Source organism: Rhineura floridana, chromosome 4, assembly GCF_030035675.1.
Source record: "Rhineura floridana isolate rRhiFlo1 chromosome 4, rRhiFlo1.hap2, whole genome shotgun sequence".
Taxonomy (NCBI): Eukaryota; Metazoa; Chordata; class Lepidosauria; order Squamata; family Rhineuridae; genus Rhineura; species Rhineura floridana.
In genome coordinates this window covers 140,470,764-140,491,754 of record NC_084483.1, presented here as the reverse complement: position 1 = coordinate 140,491,754, position 20,991 = coordinate 140,470,764, and the positions used below count along the sequence as shown (strand labels likewise).

The 20,991-nt window shown below is 42.3% G+C and overlaps 1 protein-coding gene across 2 annotated transcripts in view; it reads left to right on the top strand.

Annotated features, from left to right (window-relative positions):
• Window positions 1–17,861, top strand: part of GREM2 (gremlin 2, DAN family BMP antagonist) — a 59,635-nt gene extending 41,774 nt beyond the window's left edge. For both annotated transcript variants that reach the window (XM_061626393.1, XM_061626394.1), the window contains exons 2-3: window positions 13,041–13,116; window positions 15,431–17,861. In XM_061626393.1, the coding sequence (XP_061482377.1) occupies window positions 13,082–13,116; window positions 15,431–15,944 (549 nt within the window). In that variant the 5' untranslated portion in view covers window positions 13,041–13,081 and the 3' untranslated portion in view covers window positions 15,945–17,861. The remainder of the gene's footprint in view (window positions 1–13,040; window positions 13,117–15,430) is intronic.
• The last annotated feature ends 3,130 nt before the right edge of the window (window positions 17,862–20,991 follow it).

Sequence of the window (20,991 nt, the reverse complement as noted above, 5' to 3'; positions counted from 1 at the left end):
TTATGGGAAGCATCAGAATAGGATGGGGGATATTTTCAATTTAACATTGCAGAATGTGAAAAATCCATGCTGGCTATAGCATACAGCCACTCTCATGGCTGTATAATATACGCATGACTACTCAAGGGTGGCTGTGTGGCCTGCTTTGCAGAAGTCAGACCTCTGTTTGAAAGGCTGTCTGGTCCAAGTCCAGTTTAAAAATAAAGAGACATATGAAGGGAGAGCATTCTCTCCAGACAAAATCCTGGTGGATGCAGTCTCGACAAGTCAAAGTTTCTAGATTGTCTTCAAATGTAGTCCCACAGAAAGCACATTACAGCAGTCCAATCTGAAGGTAACAGAATATGAATGTTTGAGACCAGGTCTAACTTGTTTAGGAAAGGATGCAGCTGGAGCATCATATGAAATTGGTAAAAGGAATTCCTGGCAACTGTCCCTACCTAGACCCCCAATGCAGCTCTGAACCTTTTCCTTTGGGGGGAGTCAGAAGCCCATCCAGAAAAGGTAATGTGTTTCTGCCTAGTTTAACATATCTCTGACCAACGGTACCTCCATTTTGTTTGGATTATGTTTCCATTTATTTACCCTCATCTAAACCAAAGCTGCCCTCAGGCACTGGCTCAGAATTTCCACCACCTCCCTAGGATTAGATGATGGAAGTGTGTGTGTGTGTGTGTGTGTGTGTGTGTGTGTGTGTGTGTGTGAGAGAGAGAGAGAGAGAGAGAGAGAGAGAGAGAGAGAGAGAGAGAGCATGCTGATAACACCCAAGCCCAAATATCTGTGTGACTTTACCCAGCAGTTTCATGTGGGTATTTAAAGTGGGGGTGGGGGCAGATGGAACAACCTTCTGATATCTACCTTTCAGCAGGGACTGAAGCCACTACAAGATGCAGCATCCCATCCTCATCTCAGTTAGGAAGAAGTATGCCATATTGTTGATGGTTTGACAGCCACTGAAAAATCCCACAGAGTCAACACCACTGCTGTCCATCTCCTGGCATAGATTACCCAGGATAACCAGGATAGTTTTAGTCCCCAAACCCGACTAGAAAGGATCCAAGTGATTAGTTTCACTGAAATGATATGGTGGTAATTATCTTTGAAGGAAGATACTCTGACAGTTTGTGGTTTTATGCATTGGCTGTGACCAAATATTGTTCTGTGTTTTTTTTTCTTAAAAAAACCCACCTTAATACAGAAAATGTGGGAAAAATATGAGCCGAGCAAATATACCAGGCATTCAAGCCACATTTTACATGGGAATGGAGAAATACAAAATATGTGTCATAGCCTGTGTAAATGGAAGCATGACTTTTGTCTAATTTTAATCAGCAATGCCTTAATTATCATAGCTTCTTCCTATGAACTCTGGGAATTATAGGTTTTGGGGCATGATGTATGCAGTGATCCCCAGATGTCACTGGGGAAACTATTGCAGTTAAGCCAATATACATTTAGTTTACACATGACTTAAGTCAACATAAAGTTGAGACAGCTGGTAGCACTTATGGGAAACATATCACAAGCTGTCTGGATGTAGAGCAACTGCATGATTAGGAGAAATGTGGTGCCCACATAGGTGTCCTGTTGATGGTACTTTCATGTCAACTCAGGGATTATAATGCAGGATAAATATTCCCATTGCCCTATGATCAGGCCAGTCCTTCATTGTGTATATGGCTATAAATCCGTTACCACTTTGAACATCCACTATATTAAACATAGCTATAATAATTACAGATGTGTTAAGTATATAAATATTTGCTTCAATTGATTATCAACATATGCCACAATAAGGTGCAATATATAAAACAAATTACCCCAAAACTTTACTTTTTTCACTTTGTAAATATCATTTCCTGTTCTAGTGTGCAGAAGAAATACGTAGACAGATAAAAACCACATTTTTAAATGAACAGTTTTGCCAGACAGATTTGGTAGTTGTTTCAGATGCAAGGTGCATTCGCATCCTTTTTTATTTTCTGTTGCCAATTTAGTGATGTCATCAGGAGGAACTGATATAAGGAATAGGGTAATGTAAGGTCAAGTCTCATTTTCAGGTTTTGCTGAGGACAAACTAATGTAGATTTCAAAAGCTGTTAAAGAATCTAGGGCCTGATTTTTCATGGAGGTCAGAAGAGTCAATCTAGTTATTTCCTGAGCTGCAGGAGATGAGCTCAGCACCTCTATCCTATAGCAGAACATGCCTGGCAGATGGAAGCAGAATGATGCCCTAACCTGATCTTGAAATTTCACTTTCATTAATTTGCTCCAGTTCCTGGCCATATGAATGCACAAATGGCAGTGGGAAATCAGAGCTGTGATGGAGCTAACTTACACCAAAATTCATGCATATCATCTGCTTTACCTTTATACCACAAAGACTGATGTAGTGGGTTGGTTAGAAGAACTGCTTTTGTTTTAATTGTCTCATTTAGTAATAGTTTTACAGATCTTAAGTTTTGTTCCAAATGAAATCTGTATAGATTTAGGCAAACAGTGAGCATCGATGAATGTAGTCACCACAAACCAGTGAGACTCTATCATTCGAATTTCTAGGGATCTGTCCTACCCAGAGTCCGAAACACGAGACGGAGGCGAGGTTTGGTTAAATTCTTGTTTTATTAGTGTGATGGTTACATCCAAAGCAGTGCACTTCTTAAACCTGTCTACTCTGACTCACTACTTCCCCTAAATAGTCTACCTAACCAGTCTCTGCAGGGGAGAGTTGACTCAGCACTAGAGCCTGGGTGGGCACCTGCTTAAGTAGGGAAGGTCTTCACCTGTAAACAACGGTTCCTCCGAAGTTCCACCCTCTGCAAGTCCCTCTTCTCATGCCTTCTCATGTGGGGTGGGGGGGGCAAGCCTCCGATGGCCCATCCAACAGTGGGGCTTCGCTAGGTGATGGTGTGACCTCAGGGAGTGGGAAGCTGGTTGGCGGGGAAGCGTTTGAAGTGCCGGGTGGGGATTCCTGTGTGGGTGGGGATTCCTGTGTGGGTGGGGTTGGTGCGCATGAAGGGTCACTTCCCAACGGCTCAGGTGGGGAGCTCGCAGACAGGGCAGGACCTGCCTTGATGAGGGTGCTGCCTGAGGAAGTCTGTGGGCTGGCAGAGTCCCCCCCTTCTTCAACCCCCCCCAGGGACCTCATCCTCATATGACTCCTCTCCCTGATCTAACTCCCCTTGTGCCTGGGGCGCAACAGGGATCTAATGTTTAACTGACATATTCATTTGGCAAGTTAGATTTCTGTCACCTATGAGTTGTGGGTGCAGAGTCACTGTGTTCTGACTCCTTCAGATGTCTTCTTAGTTTCACTTGATTCCCATAACTTTGCCAAATAAAAGTCAGTGTGCATCAGTGAAAATCAGAGGGCCTGATCAATCCACCCTTTGTTTTAAAAAGGTTAAGTCTCCCCCCTCTCATTATGAAGCATTCATAAAACATATTAGATCATTATAATCCTTGAAAATATCTGGGACTTGATCTTAGCAAATATAAGAAAACAGCTTGATTCTGTTGCCTCTTAATAAGCAGATCTTTCTGACATGTGAGAGCTCCTTTATTTAATAAAGTTTGAGCTGGGCAAACCAGTTCTCTTCTAGCAAAACAACTTGGTTGCTCTTAAGAGCCCCAGCCAACAGACTGTCTGGTGGCTAAGTTAACATAATTTCTTTTCCTAATATTTAATCAGGAATGTAATTCTCTCCCCACCCCTTTCTCTCTTCATAAGAGCCCATATCCTTCAGTTTGGAGAGTGGTTTCAAACCAACAGAAGAGGGATGGAGGGCACAAGAGGACATAATGCTCCATCTCAAACAATAAAGTTTCTGTACTAAATTAAAATATCGTTGAGAACATTCATTATAATTAATATTAAAATATCAGAGAACATTAAAACAAACTATTTAGCAAATCTGGATGTCTCCCTGGATGTCTCCCTGGATAATAGGCATACTAGGGAGCCATAGAATCGTAGAATAGTAGGGTTGGAAGGGGCCTACAAGGCCAATCTAGTCCAACCCCCTGCATGTTTCCAAATCAGAGCATTCCCGACAGATGGCTGTCGAGTGAATAATATTCACAATGGGTGGATGGAACGAAGAAGCTGTCCCACATGTGGATCTTTCACGGATTCACACATACCTTCTGATGCACTTACATCAATGCAAGCAGCCCCTCCAACACATGGAACCGCTCACACAGGCATATGCACATATATGTATGTATGCATAAAGGCCCATAGACATACATTAAACCACACACTTGCAGAGCCACTCACATGTGCCAATGCATGTGCGCACTTCCTCAAACCCATGTACATTTTATCTCATCACACATTGATGCCCACCTCATGCATACAAAGTAATACGCATACCGTTGTGCACCCACTATGCCCCTTCACACTCGTGCACATCCATGTGAACCACACATATACTGTTCCCACTCATGTTGTGGACACCCATACTCACAGAGCATGTACCCATTCTCACCACATCTCTGCATCTTCCCCCCTCCTCAGTGTGACCTCTTGTCCTCCCTTCTGCCCAGCTGATGCCCTCTTTTCCTAGTAGCTCCTGAAGGCACATACAAAGGGGCTGGGATAGCCTGCTGACCAGGGCTCATGTACATGGCATGTGCTAATGCCAGGCACTTCAGTGTAGGGATGGGCAAGAAATTCAATTCAGCTGGAATTTCAAGGCAAATCTATCAACCTATTTGCACTTTATGAAACAATATAACTGAAACACATCCATCCTTCAAACTTCACACTCATTTGGTTTTGCAGTGCAGTTTGCCAACCATACAATGCTTACAAAAACGCGTATGTTAGGGAAAAGTGTGCATAAAAATGAATATATCAGTGAAAATAACATACAGAATGCATTATGATGAGAAATTGCTTGCAGAAATGTGTATATTAATGAAAACTGCAAACAAAAATATGTTTATCAGCAGAAACTTGCACTAAAATACTGCAGAATTTTCATGAGGTTTTTTAAAAAAAGTATTTGCAAATTGCTGCAGAAATGTGGAGAACTGAATTTTAAGACTGGAAAAATGAGAAACAAAGAAACAAAATTGACAGATCTTCCCATCCCTACTTTAGTTGGGATGGAATCAGGGCCAGTTCCAGGTTTCTTGGGGCCACTGGGCAGAGGATTCCAGAAGGCCCTTTGGCCCCATCCTTTCCTTCTTAAACCATCATGTCTCCTCCTCTTTAAAGTAAAACAAATCTTGACTGATGTGACAACCACTTATTGTCAAAAAAAACAACACAAATTTTAGTATTCCATTTGGTGTCTTTTTATTTGTTTTTTCAACCATATAATTTACAGATATAACTTAATCCGCAATCCTATGCACACTTACCTGCCACTCTGGGCTCCTTTGGGAGGGAGGGTGTGATATAAACTGAATAAATAAATAAAATAAACAGATTCATGGGGACTTCCATCCGAGTGGACACGTACATAGGATTGCACTGTCAGATACAGAACTTGAGCCCTAACTTAGATGTAAACAGAGAATGTGCACATCAGTGTGCAAAAGATCCCTTGTTCAATCCCTGGCAAGTCCAGGTGGGGCTGAGAATATTTCCTGTCTGAAACTCTGGGAAGCCACTGCCATTCACCCTAAAGAATGATGACCTAGATTGGCCTCTGCAAATCTTCGCATTTGGAACACCAAAATTCAAGAATTGGGAAAATGCAGAGTTTCTAGATTAGCTTGTGAGGGGGGTGGGTGAGGGAGGAGGGAAGACGGGGAAAAGATCATTGGACTTTGCTGTCTCTTCAGGGAGGAGGGAAAAGGGCTTGAGGTAAAAGCCGTTGCCACCACTGACTGCAAGCAGGCAGATCTGATGGGGTTTAAATTTATTTACTTTCTAAAAGGGGTGGGTGACAAGCACTATTAGTGCATAGGTGAAATTAGGGTTTTTGTCCCAACTTACATCACTTTACACTTGACAACATTGAACCAGATTTGCCTTTTTAATCTCATTCACCCAGTTGCTAGAGATGCATTTAGAGTTCTTTATGATCCCTTTTAGTTTTAACCACCCTGAACACAGTGAAACATTGTGTAGAGTGTGCTTTGTCCCCCCCCTTCTATAAGTTCATCTTAGCTTATTGTGTAAAGGGGCTTTGTGGGGTTGCTTGTTTACTTGCACAATGCTTACTACTTACTTATGCAAGATTGGTAGCCTCTGCAGCAAGCAACCAATTCAGCTCCACTCAGAGAGAACACGCTCCCTGATTTTAGGAGGCATTAGAAGGCATGCGCACAACAAAAAAATAAGCAGTTTCCGACATGAAGCCCCAACTCAGTGGGAATGACTTAGCTGCCATGATAGTAAGGAGGATGGTAAAGAATTCTAGAAGTCTAGAAAGCCAGCACTGTGCTGGGCAAGTAGGAGATGCTTTTTTCCTGAGGTGGAGGGCGGCAGTGGCAGCATGGGCAGTAGTGCTGAGGCCAGCTTGGGACAGTGGGCCCCTGTTCGGTTGTGGCCCTTGGCCAGTGCCCTACCTGGGCCATGCCTGCTGCCAGCCCTGGATGGAATGTTGTTGTCCTCCCACCCCTAATATTTTTGGGTATAGCTAGAGTCTCTTTTTCCCCAGGAGTCTTCTTTCCACACAGTTTTATTTTTGTTTTGTTTTCATTGCTCACAGTGTTGATAAATTGGAGCTTTTGTCCCCCACCCCCGCTTCAGATTAGGCACAGGAGTGGCCAGTATGCCTGGTGGCAGGAGGAATTTGCTAGAGCAGAGGAAGAAGTTTGCTGAGAGGCGCAGGACAGCAGGGTTACCTAGGGCCAGATCTTCCTGATCTAACTATAAGAAGCAATATTTCTGAAGGTATTTTCGAAAGCCATCCAGTCTAATGTGATAAACAAGCGTGATCAGTCATAGCCTGACTTTCCTTCCTTAGGTTTTTCTTTTCTCCCCCCCCCCCCGCAAAACTGGAGAAAAGTGCTCATTATGGTATAAAATTTTATTGCTGCTCACTTGGCCAGTCTTTCCAAATAAGTGGCAATAAAAACTTTATAGCACCCTGTATCACTATGTATTGTTTATCTTGCTTATTTTTGTTTTTGTCCTTGGTTTGCATCTCTTCTCCTCTAGAAGGCATGGTTTCCATGGAAACTAATGAAGGGCCTATGCTATGTATCCATGGCAAACAGAGACCTGATACTGAGAAGCACAATCATACAAAAAGAGTATTGCACACAGCCATTGGACAGTCCTCCCTTAAATCAAAGTCAGTCAGGGTATTCCTCTCTTAAAGTCTTCCATTTAAATGGCAGCATCTGAGAGCGCTGCTGTAGCTAAGATCTTAAATATATGTTGTATTTTACTCTTTTATGTACGTCGCCTAGAGTGGCCGTTAACTCGGCCAGATAGGCGACTTAAAAATAAAATTTTATTATTATTATATTATTATTATAGTAGCTAAGATCTGAGATGCCACATAGAAGCTTTGGCACAGCTACCAAAAGGTTTTCACCTCCTCCCTCCTCCCTCTTGTCTCCCCCCTCCATCTATTTTTTTAAACTGGGAGAGTGCTAATACTTCCATCAGCTATGGCATATGCATGCATACAGGAACTAAACAGAGCCCTTAGGTGTAATGGTTGGGGAACCTAAGAGGATTCCAAGATATGGACAGAGTAGGCCTATGGATCACTAATAAAATATTTAAGTTAATATGCTTTCCTGGCAGGAAGTCAAAGGAGAGCAAAAGCTCAACAGTAATATGATCTCTGGCGCAAGCTCTGGTGGCATAATGAGTAGCTGGATGAATTCCACTCAGGCCTGAACTTAGCTTGATGGGATGGGGCAAAGCCATACACCTCACTCACTTGGAGATGCAAAAATCTCATGTGAGAAGACACACACACAGTGCTGCTTCATCTCTGGGTGAAATGGTAGAGTCTTTGTGCAAGAAGCGCATGCCTCTCTCTAGATATTGGTGACTCCAACAGCACCAGACAGGACTGCTGCAAGGATGGTTGGAGTTGTAGTCCAATAACGTTTGGAGGGCTAAAAGTTAGCCAGTTCTGCTCTGTGTAATAATTTGATTGACCGGTACTACAAAACATAAGTTCCGAAGCAAATAAAAAATATCTTATGAAGAATTTGGTCAAGAAGAGAAACCTGACCTTTACTCCTCCAAACTTTCCATCAGAACCTGGAACTTAAAATTGGAGCTCCACAGAGCAATTCAGATCCCAAGAAGTGATTTTTGTTGTTTTCATGCTTTCTTTGGGTCATAGTGATTCAATCTTTGATTTGTTTTGCCAATTCATTTCATCTTTAGCTCTTGCACCTACTTTACTTCTGCTACATGAGATCTCTCTCACCTCTGTCACAATGCCTCTTGGAAGGTGGAACACTTTGTGCCATCATAAACAAAAACAAGGCTAGCCCTACGATCAGGGTTAGTGAGGTAGCTGCTTCAGGCAGCTGATTTTGAGCATCACGAAAGGGCAGAAAATGGGCAGTTATTCAATGTTGTTATTGTTGTAATTTTATTGCCAGGGAGGAGGAGAGACATACATGGGATTAGCTGCCATACGTGCTACAATAACCTCACCAGCCTTGGGTGATATGCAAAGGACAGGGGTGCCATTTGTTGTTCTGTCTCAGGCATCAAAATGTCTTGGTAACACAGGTGTCACAGGCATAAATGCTTTTTAACCTCACATGTCCCATGCCATTTTGAAACCACTTTTGGCTCAGAGTTTCCTTTTAATTTTTCCCATATTGTGGAGCACTCCTCCATATATCGATGTGGAGGGCTCATCTATCAATGGCTATTAGCCACAATGGCTATGCTCTGCCTCCATGGTCAGATGCAGTATGCTTCTTAACACCAGTTGGTAGAAACTGCAGGAGGGGAGAGCGCTTTTGCTCTCAGGTCCTGCTTGCAGGCTTCCCACAGGCATCTGGTTGGCCGCTGTGAGAATAGGATGCTGGGCTAGATGGGCCATTGGCCTGTTCTAGCAGGCTTTTCTTATGTTTGAGTCTAGCTTTTTAAAATTTAGAAAACATCCCATGTCCTTGATAAATACCAGCAAGTTACCCCCACCAGTTGCCCAGAGCCCTTCATTCCATTCCATGTTTTCTCTTTCATTCACCCTCAGCAAGTTTATGCTCCCTACATGGTGTGTGAGGAATGGTGTATTGCCAAGATGGGGCCTTGTGGCCTTCCATATGTTGTTGACCATTGGCCATGCCGGCTGGGGCTGTTGGCAGTTGGAGTCCAACCACATCTGGAGGGCCATAGGTTCCCCATCCTTGGTGTATCGTGCTGCAAATATTTGATCAGGACTAGTATGGCTTTAGCTGTTGCCATCTGGAAATGACCAGAGACTCTGGTTGTGTATGCACCATGCATTTAAAGCACAAGACTTGCCCCAAAGAATCTTGGGAACTATAGTGTGTAGCTCTGTAACTGGTAAACTGTAGTTTCCAGGATTCTGTGGGGGAAGTTGTGTGCTTCAAATGTGCTTCCAAAGTATGGTGTGTATGCAGCCTCTGTTCTCTAAAAACAGCTCGTCCCTTGCATTATGTTTGGAAGTCTGGGAAGAAGTGTTCGGTGTTTTCATGTTGCGTGAAAGATAAAGGGTGGGTGAGTTTTCTCCAAAGCTCTGCTAGTCAAAGACACTCTACAGAGCAGAGGTCTGGCAGTCTTTAGCATATTACCCAACACTTGAGATAGACACTGTAAATGACAAGGCAACATTCTTCAGCAGCCTTTTAATTACTTGGAGGATCCCAGTCACATTGCAACTAGTAGATTTTTTTTTTTTTTAAAGGAAGGGACGTTACAGGACTATGGTGTTCCATGGAGATGGAGAGCTATTTTGTAAAACAGAGGGCCCCTGTTTAATCTTCAAATCACGATATTTAAAATGTTCTTGGGTTGGCTGAACATTGTGTGTGAAGTGACTGTTTCAAGGCCTTACACTTCAGAGCAAGCAATATTCGAAAAGCTGGCCTGTAATCTATGTCTGCCAAAGCCTGGCCTTGAAGGAAAGTCCGAGGTTGTATTCTAGTGTAATTCTGTGTCGTTAATAGCTGTGTAGCAGGGAGATGTTTGCCAGGCATAGCTAATGTAGTAACTGCGATGTTGAAGTGGCCAGAGCTTCAGATATTAAAGACTATCTGCTCTGCAGATATTAAAAGGTGGGAAGAACCTCTATGTTAGGAATTGATTATTCTCCCTGTGATAAAGGAACACACCCTTCTCTAGTGGTTAAACCTAGAGTGCTGGACAAGGATGAGAGAGGCCTGGGAACAACTGCTACTTTGGCCGTGGATCCGGTGAGGCATGCAACAAGTCAGTATCCTCCATATCCGTTCTTTCTACAAAATGGGCTACATTTTCATGCATCAAGACTGAAGCATGTGACACAGCAGATCCTGAAACTCAAACCTTGGGGACGTTAGAGAGGAGTTCTGGCTGGGTGCCACCCCTGAGCTCAGGCAAGTGCAAGAGCCTCTTGAGTCTCAGCAGGCCAGTGTAATTCATATGAGAAGATCCAGCTCCCTATAAACACTTCTGTTTAGGCCTGCCCTTTGGTTTGAAAAACAAAGTTACTCAGCTTGCTACTGTTCTCTGCAACAGACTTACCTTAATGTTGCCTCTTCCAATGCCTCATCTATCCTTTGCTAGACCCCCCTTCCTTATTTCACAGAGAAGGGTCATGGGTTGGGGGAGAGCACAGCTCAGGTCCAGTCCCTAGCATTTCCAATTGTTGTTTCAAATAAGGATATTTGATAGCAGGTGATGGGAAAGGCCTCTGCTTAGAGATGCTGCCAGTCAGAATAGACAGTCTAGCACTAATGGTCTGACTGTATAAGGCAGCATCCTATGCTCCTTTCTGTCTCTTCCTCCCCAGACACTTCTGGAGCTGGGTCTGGCAACTTGTTGTCTGCCTTTCAGGGAGGTTGTGAGGCCAAAGACAACAGAAGCTATAAAGTATCCTGCAAATTATCAGTCAACCATGAAACTAATTAGGTGACCTGGGGCTAATTGCTATCTCTTAGTTTGACCTACCTCACAGAGTTGTTGCAAGGACAAAATGGTGTGTGTGTGTGTGAGATAGAGAGAGAGAGAGGAGCTTCTTGGAGGAAAGGCTATATGAAAATGTAATAAATAGATAAACATAACTGTTATCAATGAGGAAAAAGTCTCCTGCTATCTTTTTAAAACCAGTGAGACAAACATTACCTGTGAAAGGCATGCCTGATGAAGATCATTACTTGCAGCGTGAGCGCCACACTTTTTTAGGATAAAGAAGTTAATGTGAAGTTTAAATAATCCTCCTATTCTTCCTTCCCATTATATACCTTTTACTTCTGTGCTAGAAGAAAATTCCTTTTCAGTGCTGGTTACTAACTGTGCAACTTAGTAAGGTCTTATTTGAGCTAAACAGTTTTTAAAAGTTGACATTGGTCTCTTGCTGTGGCAGGACCATATGATTAAGAGCCATTTAAACAAAGAAGACCATAAAGGGACTGAAGTCCTCTTGTCCTAAAGAGAAAAGCAGTGATACCATGCCCACTGTAGCCATTTTAAGCCTATGATTTTGAAAAGTTTGCTTCCTCCATCACCATTGCTCTCTCTCTTGTCAAAGGAATGGAGCTTACCTGACTCTGACTCTATCTTTAAGTCTTTAAATTGTAATAGCTTGCAGAAATAGCTTCCATTTAGAATGTAAGGGCCACTGAATGGAATGACAAGTGCTCCTCAAATCCATTTTTAATCACTAATAAAGAATTGCTGCTGCTGCAAGCTATTTCTGTAGAGTTATCAGAAAATATAAACCCTGCCATTAGGCTAAGTGAGGTTAGCCACCTTATGTGGCAAATTTTGGGGTGTCTTCAAGGACAGTAAACTGACAATTATGTTGCATATTATTCTTGCCCACATGGGAGAACCGCCCAGATTTTCCATTTCAGGGCCCAAATGTCTTGGGCTGTCTTTATGTGATGCTGTGGCTGGAGGATTCTTCTTCCCACACTAAACTGCTAGCTAGGTAATGGGATCTCTTGCAACAACATCACAAGGAAACAATGTAGGGAGATTCAGGAACAACATTTTATCTCTGAGGGTAAAACTGTGTGTGTGTGGAGGGAATGTTTCCTTGTTAAGCTGCAAAGAAAAAAATGGACATGATAGACTGCATCAACGTAGTAGGATCACTATGCAGAGAAATATCTCCCCAAATAATTCATAAAGAGGGTGCAAAATGTTTGCTAGGCCCTTCCTGTTTCAGACCTTCCAGCATTCCTGTGGGAAATTATGCTTGTGGAAGGCCATTTTTACTGAGGGGTGGAAAGAAAATAGTTATTTCTGAATTGTTTAACTGCAGGAATGTTCACAGAGAACTTTGGGCTCTGGATTCAGATGACCAGCCCAGAAACAGCGAAGTGCAAACACAAGGCAACCCGTGATTGATTTACCTTCTAGCTGTTATATATCATACGCAACATGCACAACAGTGCTAGACTTCAAAGCAATGGGCCACATTCATTTTCCAATAGCTTGATTTTGGAATAATCAAATGAGTTCTGACTCATTGTTTGTATGTTTCTGCGGCTGGCAACAAAGGAAGGAAAGGAATAATACTAGATTCGGTTGCATCTCCAGAGAAGGCTGTAATTAGCTGATTGAAAAGGAATTTGGCCTGAACCTCCAGTTGACATCCAATGGTTTTGGCCATGATAACCTAGTAATTGGTCAAGTAGAGAGCTGTAACTCCTCTGAAGACTGACTGGATAGTTTTACATTCTGGCCATGATCCCAAACACCCTAATTTGTAAGAGAGTATCACTGATTTTCATTGGATTTTTAAATCTGTGATAGCACAATTTTTTTTTTTTAGGAACAGGGCCAATGAATAGAGGCCAATCAATATAGTTCAGCAGAAAATTGTATACACAAATATACAGAAACCGTTAACCACTTGTTTGATGGAGAGATAGCAGTGTTCACCACCTTTAAAACATAAAATAATTATTGCTTTCTTTTTAAGGCAGTAAGACAGAGTTCCCTACTTGCTGAAGTTCAAGGTGAATGGCTCAAGATTTTGACATCAATTCTCTGCTTAGGTAAGTTTTCCATGCCAGTCTCAACTTGCACTCTCCCATATGCACTGCCCCACACATACGTGCATCCAGTTAGCATAAAATATACACACCCTTCCAATGACTTTGGAGCCAGTGTGGTGTAGTGGTTAAGGTGTTGGACTACGACCTGGGAGACCAGGGTTTGAATCCCCACATAGCCATGAAGCTCACTGGTGACCTTGGGCCAGTCACTGCCTCTCAGCCTCATGAAAACCCTATTCATAGGGTCGCCATAAGTCAGGATCGACTTGAAGGCAGTACATTTATATTTTCCAGTGACTTGTATGTATTTAATGGCTGTTGCCCCATCATGACCATGCAAATCGCATTAACTGCACATAGAGTCATCTTACAGGGAGATGTCATGTCACACAAACAATTCTTCACATAAGCCTAGCCCAGCAGCAGTCCTGCATGCTCCCAAGGTGCTTCTGTGGGGCCACCTCAAATGTGAATTAACTTGTAAGACTAGAAAGGATTGAAGTGTTTTATTATGCTTTTTTAGAGTAACAGTAAAAAATGTAAAGTAAATTTGGAAGAGGGGATTTGGAAAGAATATTTCCCAAGGTCAGATTGGGTAGTGACCAGTTAGGGATTGCTCTTCCTTGAAACTTGTTATTCTGTTGGTTTGTATCATTTAGTTAGATACCTTTACTAAGTAAGCACAGTTCTGCAAGGTACTTGCTCTGTGCTTGAGATGTACTGGTCAGAAATGAGAATGTTGCTATGCAGAATACTGAAGGATTGTGGCCTTGCCTTTGTTCATGTCTTTATTAGGCCAGGAAGTTTCCATGTTGCTTACATCTAATCAGTTTTACTCAGGAAATACTCATCCACCTCCCATTCCTCCTCCTTTCGCTTGCTGCTGTTGTTACTCATTGCTCTTCTTCCTCTTTTGTCAGCTTGTAGGTCTCTTCCAGGTGTCCAGCTTCACCTGGTGATGGAAGCAAAGATAGAGCCATGCTTATAAATCTCTCATAGCAAACTTTATTTTCCTAATATTTTATTATACCTTGCAATATTTAAAAACATATGTGAAAAATCTTTGACCGCCAGATATTGCTGAACTACAGTTCCTGTCACCCCCAACAAGCATCACCAATTACCAGGGATGATGGGAATTGTAGTTCAGCAACATCTGAAGGGCCAAAGGTTCCCCATACCTGATTTAAAAGGTAAATTTGTTGCTGTTTATGTGTTTAATATAAATTAATTTAAGGAATTTTATGGTGAGTCCAATGTGCTAAGTATCACCTGTACTAAGATACACTTCTCCACTTGATTGTGTCTGTATTTTTGTGAAGACTGATGGTTGTAGGAAATAAATTTGATTGACTGACACGCTTTGGGAGCAGCCCTGAAGCTTCTGCCTGACTCACAATCTCATCTGCTACTGTGGTCCTAGGGAAGATTGCGGGGGGGAATCTGGGGCAGGGATGTCCAGACACAACTGCTTGATAATATGATCAGTGCGGGGTGTCCTATTCCCCCTCTTCTTCTCTGACAAGTTTGAGACCTGAGCAGGGGTGAACCCTAACAAGATCCCATCTGACTGCTGATTATCACTGTGTAAGTGGGATCTGAGGTCACAGCCCCAGAAACTGAAATAGCGGAAGGAATAATGCATGGATTACTCATTGCAGGCACCCTTCCTTATTCATATGTGCATGATAACATTTGCTTCTCTGTGCATGTAACCTCTAGCTGGCTTGGGGCAAAGTGCTTGTGGTGCTGTTCTTCTGGGATATTCCTTGCAGATGCAGGTCTAGCTATTCTGGGTTTTTTCCCCCGTTCTGAACTCACTAGTAAAGCCAAGCTGAGACAGTTTGTTTAAATAAATGAATAATGAATGGTTTCCCCCTCTTCATTATAATTTAATATTGACTAATTTTATTCTAATTTGCCCTGCTTTCATCTTTTTTCTCTGCCTCACATTTATCCCACTCCCATCACTCATTTGTCTACTTTTGAATTATTTCTCAGGTATTATTTCTCACATCTGTGTCCTGTACAGTCCTTTGCAAGTGGTCAAATAAATGCTCAGTAGTAGAGGAAGCTTGTTCTTCTATTAGGGCCAGTTAGAATAAGTACCTTGGTGGTCAAGTACTATATTGCTGGTTTTTACTTTCATGGATAAGGGGAAACAAATTAATCAGCTTTCTTAACAAAGCAAAAAATGTAATCAGACCTCTGGTTTTCTTTTTCTCTTTCATGGAAAACCAGCTTAGAATGATAAAAGTCATTGACTCTTTCTGGACTTATGGCATCTATCCTGATCCATGTTGTTTTATTGCAGGATGATTTGGAAACTTGCTTTTTCCTTGTTCCTCATGTCTGTTCTGGTTCAACTGTCAGAAACCAGGAAGAATCGCCCTGCAGGAGCCATCCCCTCCCCTTACAAAGACAGCAGAAGCAACAACTCAGAGAGGCGGCAGCATCTGAACAAAGAGGTGTTGGCCTCTAGCCAGGAGGCCCTGGTTGTCACTGAGAGAAAGTATCTGAAAAGTGACTGGTGCAAAACGCAACCCCTACGGCAGACAGTCAGTGAGGAGGGCTGCCTCAGCCACACCATCATCAACCGCTTCTGCTACGGGCAATGCAACTCCTTCTACATCCCTCGCCATGTGAAAAAGGAGGAGGAGTCGTTCCAGTCCTGTGCTTTCTGCAAGCCTCAGAAGGTTACGTCCTTCACAGTGGAGCTACAGTGCCCTGAACTGGACCCACCTTTCCGACTGAAGAAAATTCAGAAAGTCAAACAATGCCGGTGTATGTCTGTGAACCTGAGCAGTGCAGGCAAGCAACGAAAGTGAGGGCTGGCAGCTGCCCCTGCCAGAGTCATCATGGGGTCTCTTTCTTCATAGGCAAACTGGCTGGTTATTTTTCCTCCTGACTGAGTCATTTCTGGAGCACTTCCACTTGTGCCATTGGCTTCCTGGAAATAAAGGGTGCACTGGCTGGTCTGTGTCTATTACCAAAGCCATTGGGTCCGTGTCACTAAAGGTGAAGGGCAGCATCAGATATTGGAATAAACATATTGGTGGCCAGTGGTTTAAATCCAAAATGAACACTTCCACTATGTGGAAAACCTTTTGGCCTTCACTCCATCCCTGCTTTTGGATGAAGAGATGGGCCCAGTGAATTCTTCATAACTTCTCTTCAAATTTTGGGGACTTTTTATTTTGTTTTTTGACTACCTAATGCTATTTTTCTTGGGCTGTAACGCTGACATGGATACACACAGTAAGGAATAGTCATGGACAGTTATCTGCCTGTCTGGACTGACTAATAAGGCACATAGGACTTCTCTTCAATGGAGAAGATCAATCTGCCTCTTTCTAACAAAGAGACCGAAAATGGATTTATGCATATTTTCTGCTAAATTGTCTCAAGCACACATTTCTACAGCAATATTTCACTTGTAATGCAACTATAGCAAATTGTTGTTAAACTTGTTAATGTAGACATAACCATGTATATTTTGTGAGATGACAAAGTATTTGAAGGGCCAGAATGAAACATCTTAACTGTTGGACCAGATTCCAACAGTTTGAATTGAAAATTCAGTTGAAAATTACAGAGTTTTGCTAGTATTAATTTTCTCAGTAGATTCTTTTCCTTCCATCAAGTCACTATTTTGCATTTATCCTAACCTATGCTGAATCAGTACTTTTGAGAAAGAAAACAATATTGTGTTTAACTTATTAAAACACAGTAGCAGAAAGCAAGCAAAATACTGCATTTTATTACTGAGATGAATGCAAACAGTAACTGAAATCAGTTTCTAATAAGCAAAGTTGTATCTATGTAGGAAAAATGTAATGTGTGAAGTAACTCAGTCATCCTGATTTCATTCAGTGTTTCATGTGAGGTTTTAGTATGTTCCAAATGTGGACTGTTAGATTCCAAAGTTGGTTGGGCAATGCTGGCACCCATGACCCATTGCATATCTTGGAGCTTTACATTTGTAATAGTTGTTGTAGCTACAGGAATCTAGTGTTTTGAGGACTATTTTACTCTGACATGGCCATCAAAAGGGTTAAAGAAATTGTTTTCCTCGAGCTGTGGATTCAGGGCCAACTCAAGGGTTCAGTGGCACAGTTCTCTATTATGTGAGGCTGGCTGTTTTAAGAAGCTTTGGGGGACTGATCTCAGCTAGTGCTCACCAATCTGTTTATGGAGATTGGCACGGGTAGGAGGGATTGGATAGGTATTTTAGCCTTATATATATATATATTTTCTTCCTTGGTGTTACACAGTGGCAGATCTGCAGTTGGAAAAGCACAACAGAGAAGGCCAAGCCTGGAGGCTGCTGTTGCCATACCTTATTCTACTACTTAATCTATGGTTTACCAAAGCTCATTTTGGACAAGGTACAAGAAAGAGAAAGATTAGGATGAGTGCAGCATGATATACATACATTTATGGGCTAGGGTGGCTGCCTTTTGAAAAACTACAAACCTAACATCAGGTTCCTATGATCAGAAATTAGGAATCGTTCAGCAACCATGTGAGGAAAAATGTGAAAAAAAGTCCTATGGAAGGATGGTCTCCTTACCAATTTGTGATGAAGAAATTATATATGCTGCAGGAGGGGGTTTGTCTCCTCTGGTTAGTTTATACATAAAAGAAAGAATAGAGTTGACCTTGTAATGGCTCATACTATTTAATTTTTTCTTGTATAAATGAAAACAAAATGGAAGAAATGTTATAACTATAATGTAATTATTTTATGGGTGTATTATTGTTAAATTATAGAACAAATAAAGATACTCTAGGAATATATGAAATTCATGCAATCTTTGCATCGTTTATATATCACAGGGCTTAAACACTACCTTAGTTAGGGAGTTCTAATTCATTTACTTTAAATATTTAAAATATTTTATCATTTTAAAATAAAACAGAAAAAATGGAGGGATATTAATTGGTCTGGGACATGGGAGAACATGATTCAAATCACCATGTGGTTATGAAGCTTACTCTGTGACCATGGGCCAGTCACTATCTGTCAGCCTAACCTACTTCACAGGGTTGTTGTGAGGATAATCACTGAATAAGCATGGCTAAATGTGCATCTGTGTGATGTTCATATAACTGTTTCCATTATTTTTTAAATCTCCATGATAGGTGTTCTGACTTCTTGATAAAAACATATAATTCCTTTGATAAAGTGAAATAGAGGAGGCTATTCCACACACATCTCACAACCAATACACTTGTTTGAAGAAGAATGTGAGGATAAACTGTGAAGTACTGGGTTTATTGACTGGGATGAATGAAAATGAGCTAAAGGGCCAATAAAGATTACAAAGTTTTCTCTGAATTAATTTCAAACCCACCAACCTGATTCTGCACTTACCAATAGCTGCATGGATTAAAAATGGCCCACCTACTTTACAATACACCTTGAAAGAATTGGGGTGGGGGGGAGCACCATCTTTAGCCATATCTGGGCACTGCACTCGGGTAAAGAGAACATGTCTCTTCTGAGCCCATGGTTCTGAAACCCACTTTGCCAGACAGTCAACTCAATCTCTTTCTTTTAATCAGAACTATTAAACCAGAAAAAACAAAAGTATACAGAAACTTCAAAGAAAACATACAGTCTCTGGGGATGGTGAACTGAGGATGGTGATGCTGATGATGAAGGTTGCTGGCAGGAAATTATATTATAGAATTGTTGAAGAGGTAGATTCAATAGAGGAGAGGTAACTTCTGACAGAAGGACAGCTTCTGGAAGAGGCTTCCGAGAGAGAGAGAGAGAGAGAGAGAGAGAGAGAGAGAGAGGTAAAAAAGGACTGTTGTCTTCTGGGGCTACTCGGCCTGCTGCTTGTGTCACTGATGACTGAAACAACTGAGGCAGATTTTTGAGGGAAAAACTAACCAGTTAAAGAAAGAGGTGATGTCACCTGGCAGGAAGTTACTGTAAAGCTAAGGGAGCATAGAGACCGACCTATAGAGTTCCATAACTCTAACCTAATAAATACCTTCTTTAGCACAACAGAAGGAGTCTCCCTGCGGAGGCAGCATAATGTCTGCGCATGCCTAGTGGCACCTCCCCCTGGTGACTATGTGTACAATGCATAAGGAGGGAACCTTTGCGCAATTAAAGGGAGGGAGTCTTTGCACATTCAGGTTTCCACGTGATCAGGAACCCTGAGTGATCTTGGTACCAGGTGGCTTTGAAGATTGTATGTGCAAAGGTTCCCTTGAGAGATCTGGGCTGTACACATGGTTGCCACGAAGAGGAGCTAGTTAGCACAAATGCTTCCCACTCATGTGTTCTCCTTTACTATGTAGCTCAGTGGTTGTGTATCTGCTTTGTATGCAGAAACTCCCAGGTTCAGTCCCTGGTATCTCCAGGTAGGGCTGTGAATGTCCCCTGAAACCCTGGAGAGCTGCTGCAAGTCAGTGTAGGCAATACTAACCTAGATGGACCAATGGTCTGATGCAGTATAACATAGCTTCCTGTATGCCTACAGAATGCCCAAATAGAGATTTTGTAAGTAATAACAGGTGTTTATATATTAAGGGTTACAAATGAGGTACAAAATTCACATTCATATGAGCCCTATTCACCTAGGAAGGAAGAATCATGGGCCTACTAAGTTTTCCTCTCTTCTCACCACCCACTCACTGAGGACTGGACTAGGGACTGGAAACCAAGCCCTATGAGGACAGACTGAAAGAACTGGGCATGTTTAGCCTGGAGAAGAGAAGACTGAGGGGAGATATGATAGCACTCTTCAAGTACATGAAAGGTTGTCACATAGAAGAGGGCCGGGATCTCTTCCTGATCATCCCAGAGTGCAGGACATGTAATAATGGGCTCAAGTTGCAGGAATCCAGATTTCGACTGGACATCAGGAAAAACTTCCTAACTGTTCGAGCCATACGAAAATGGAATCAATTACCTAGAGAGGTAGTGGGCTCTCAGACACTGGAGGCATTCAAGAGGCAGCTGGACGGCCATCTGTTGGGAATGCTTTGATTTGGATTCCTGCATTGCGCAGGGGGTTGGACTTGATGGCCTTATAGGCCCCTTCCAACTCTACTATTCTATGGTTCTATGATTTAGCCACACTTCCAATATTCACACAGTGGTAGTCTTGCACAAATGTAATTCAATAACAGGCAAAAACCCTTGCGGTTTAAGAATGTACCTATAACCCACAGATATCAAACTTTAACTACCAAATTCTTCCAGGCTACACAGGAAGTGGATTGGACTGTGAAAGACCAACCCAAATTGTGTTTGCATTTTGACAAATTTGTAGGGCAGTACAATATCTCAGAGAAGAGGTCAGGTCTCCTGCTCCCCTGGTGCATTCACTATAGCTGCCCAATTTCCCTTCTTTTTAAAGTTTGATAGATATATCTGTGGTCTATAGGTACGTTCTTAAACTGCAAGGGTTTTTGCCTATTAGTTAATTTCTCTGCTTTTTAATCCGGGAGGTAAGAAATGGGATCCTGTGCAAGCTTGCCAAGAATGGATTGAACATTTTCATGCTTATTGAGTTCAGTGGGATTTACTCCCCTGCAATCATGCTTAGGATAGGTGAAACTGACCACAGGGGATGGGGAGGGGAGGGGGGGAGGAGGAGGAAGGGGAGGAAGGGCAAAGGGGAGGAGGGGTATGGGAGCAGTCAGGAGGTGGAGGGGAGGAGAAGGACAATTTTGATCATTTGCATGCTTATTGAGTTCAGTGGTATTTACTCCCATGCAATCATGCTTAGGATAGTTAAAACTGGCCAGGGGAGGAGGGAGGGAGGGCTGGAGTAGTCAGGGGAGGAGGAAGAAGGAAGAGGGGAGGGGAGGAGGAAGGGAGAGGAGAGAGGAAGGAAGGGAAAGGCAGGT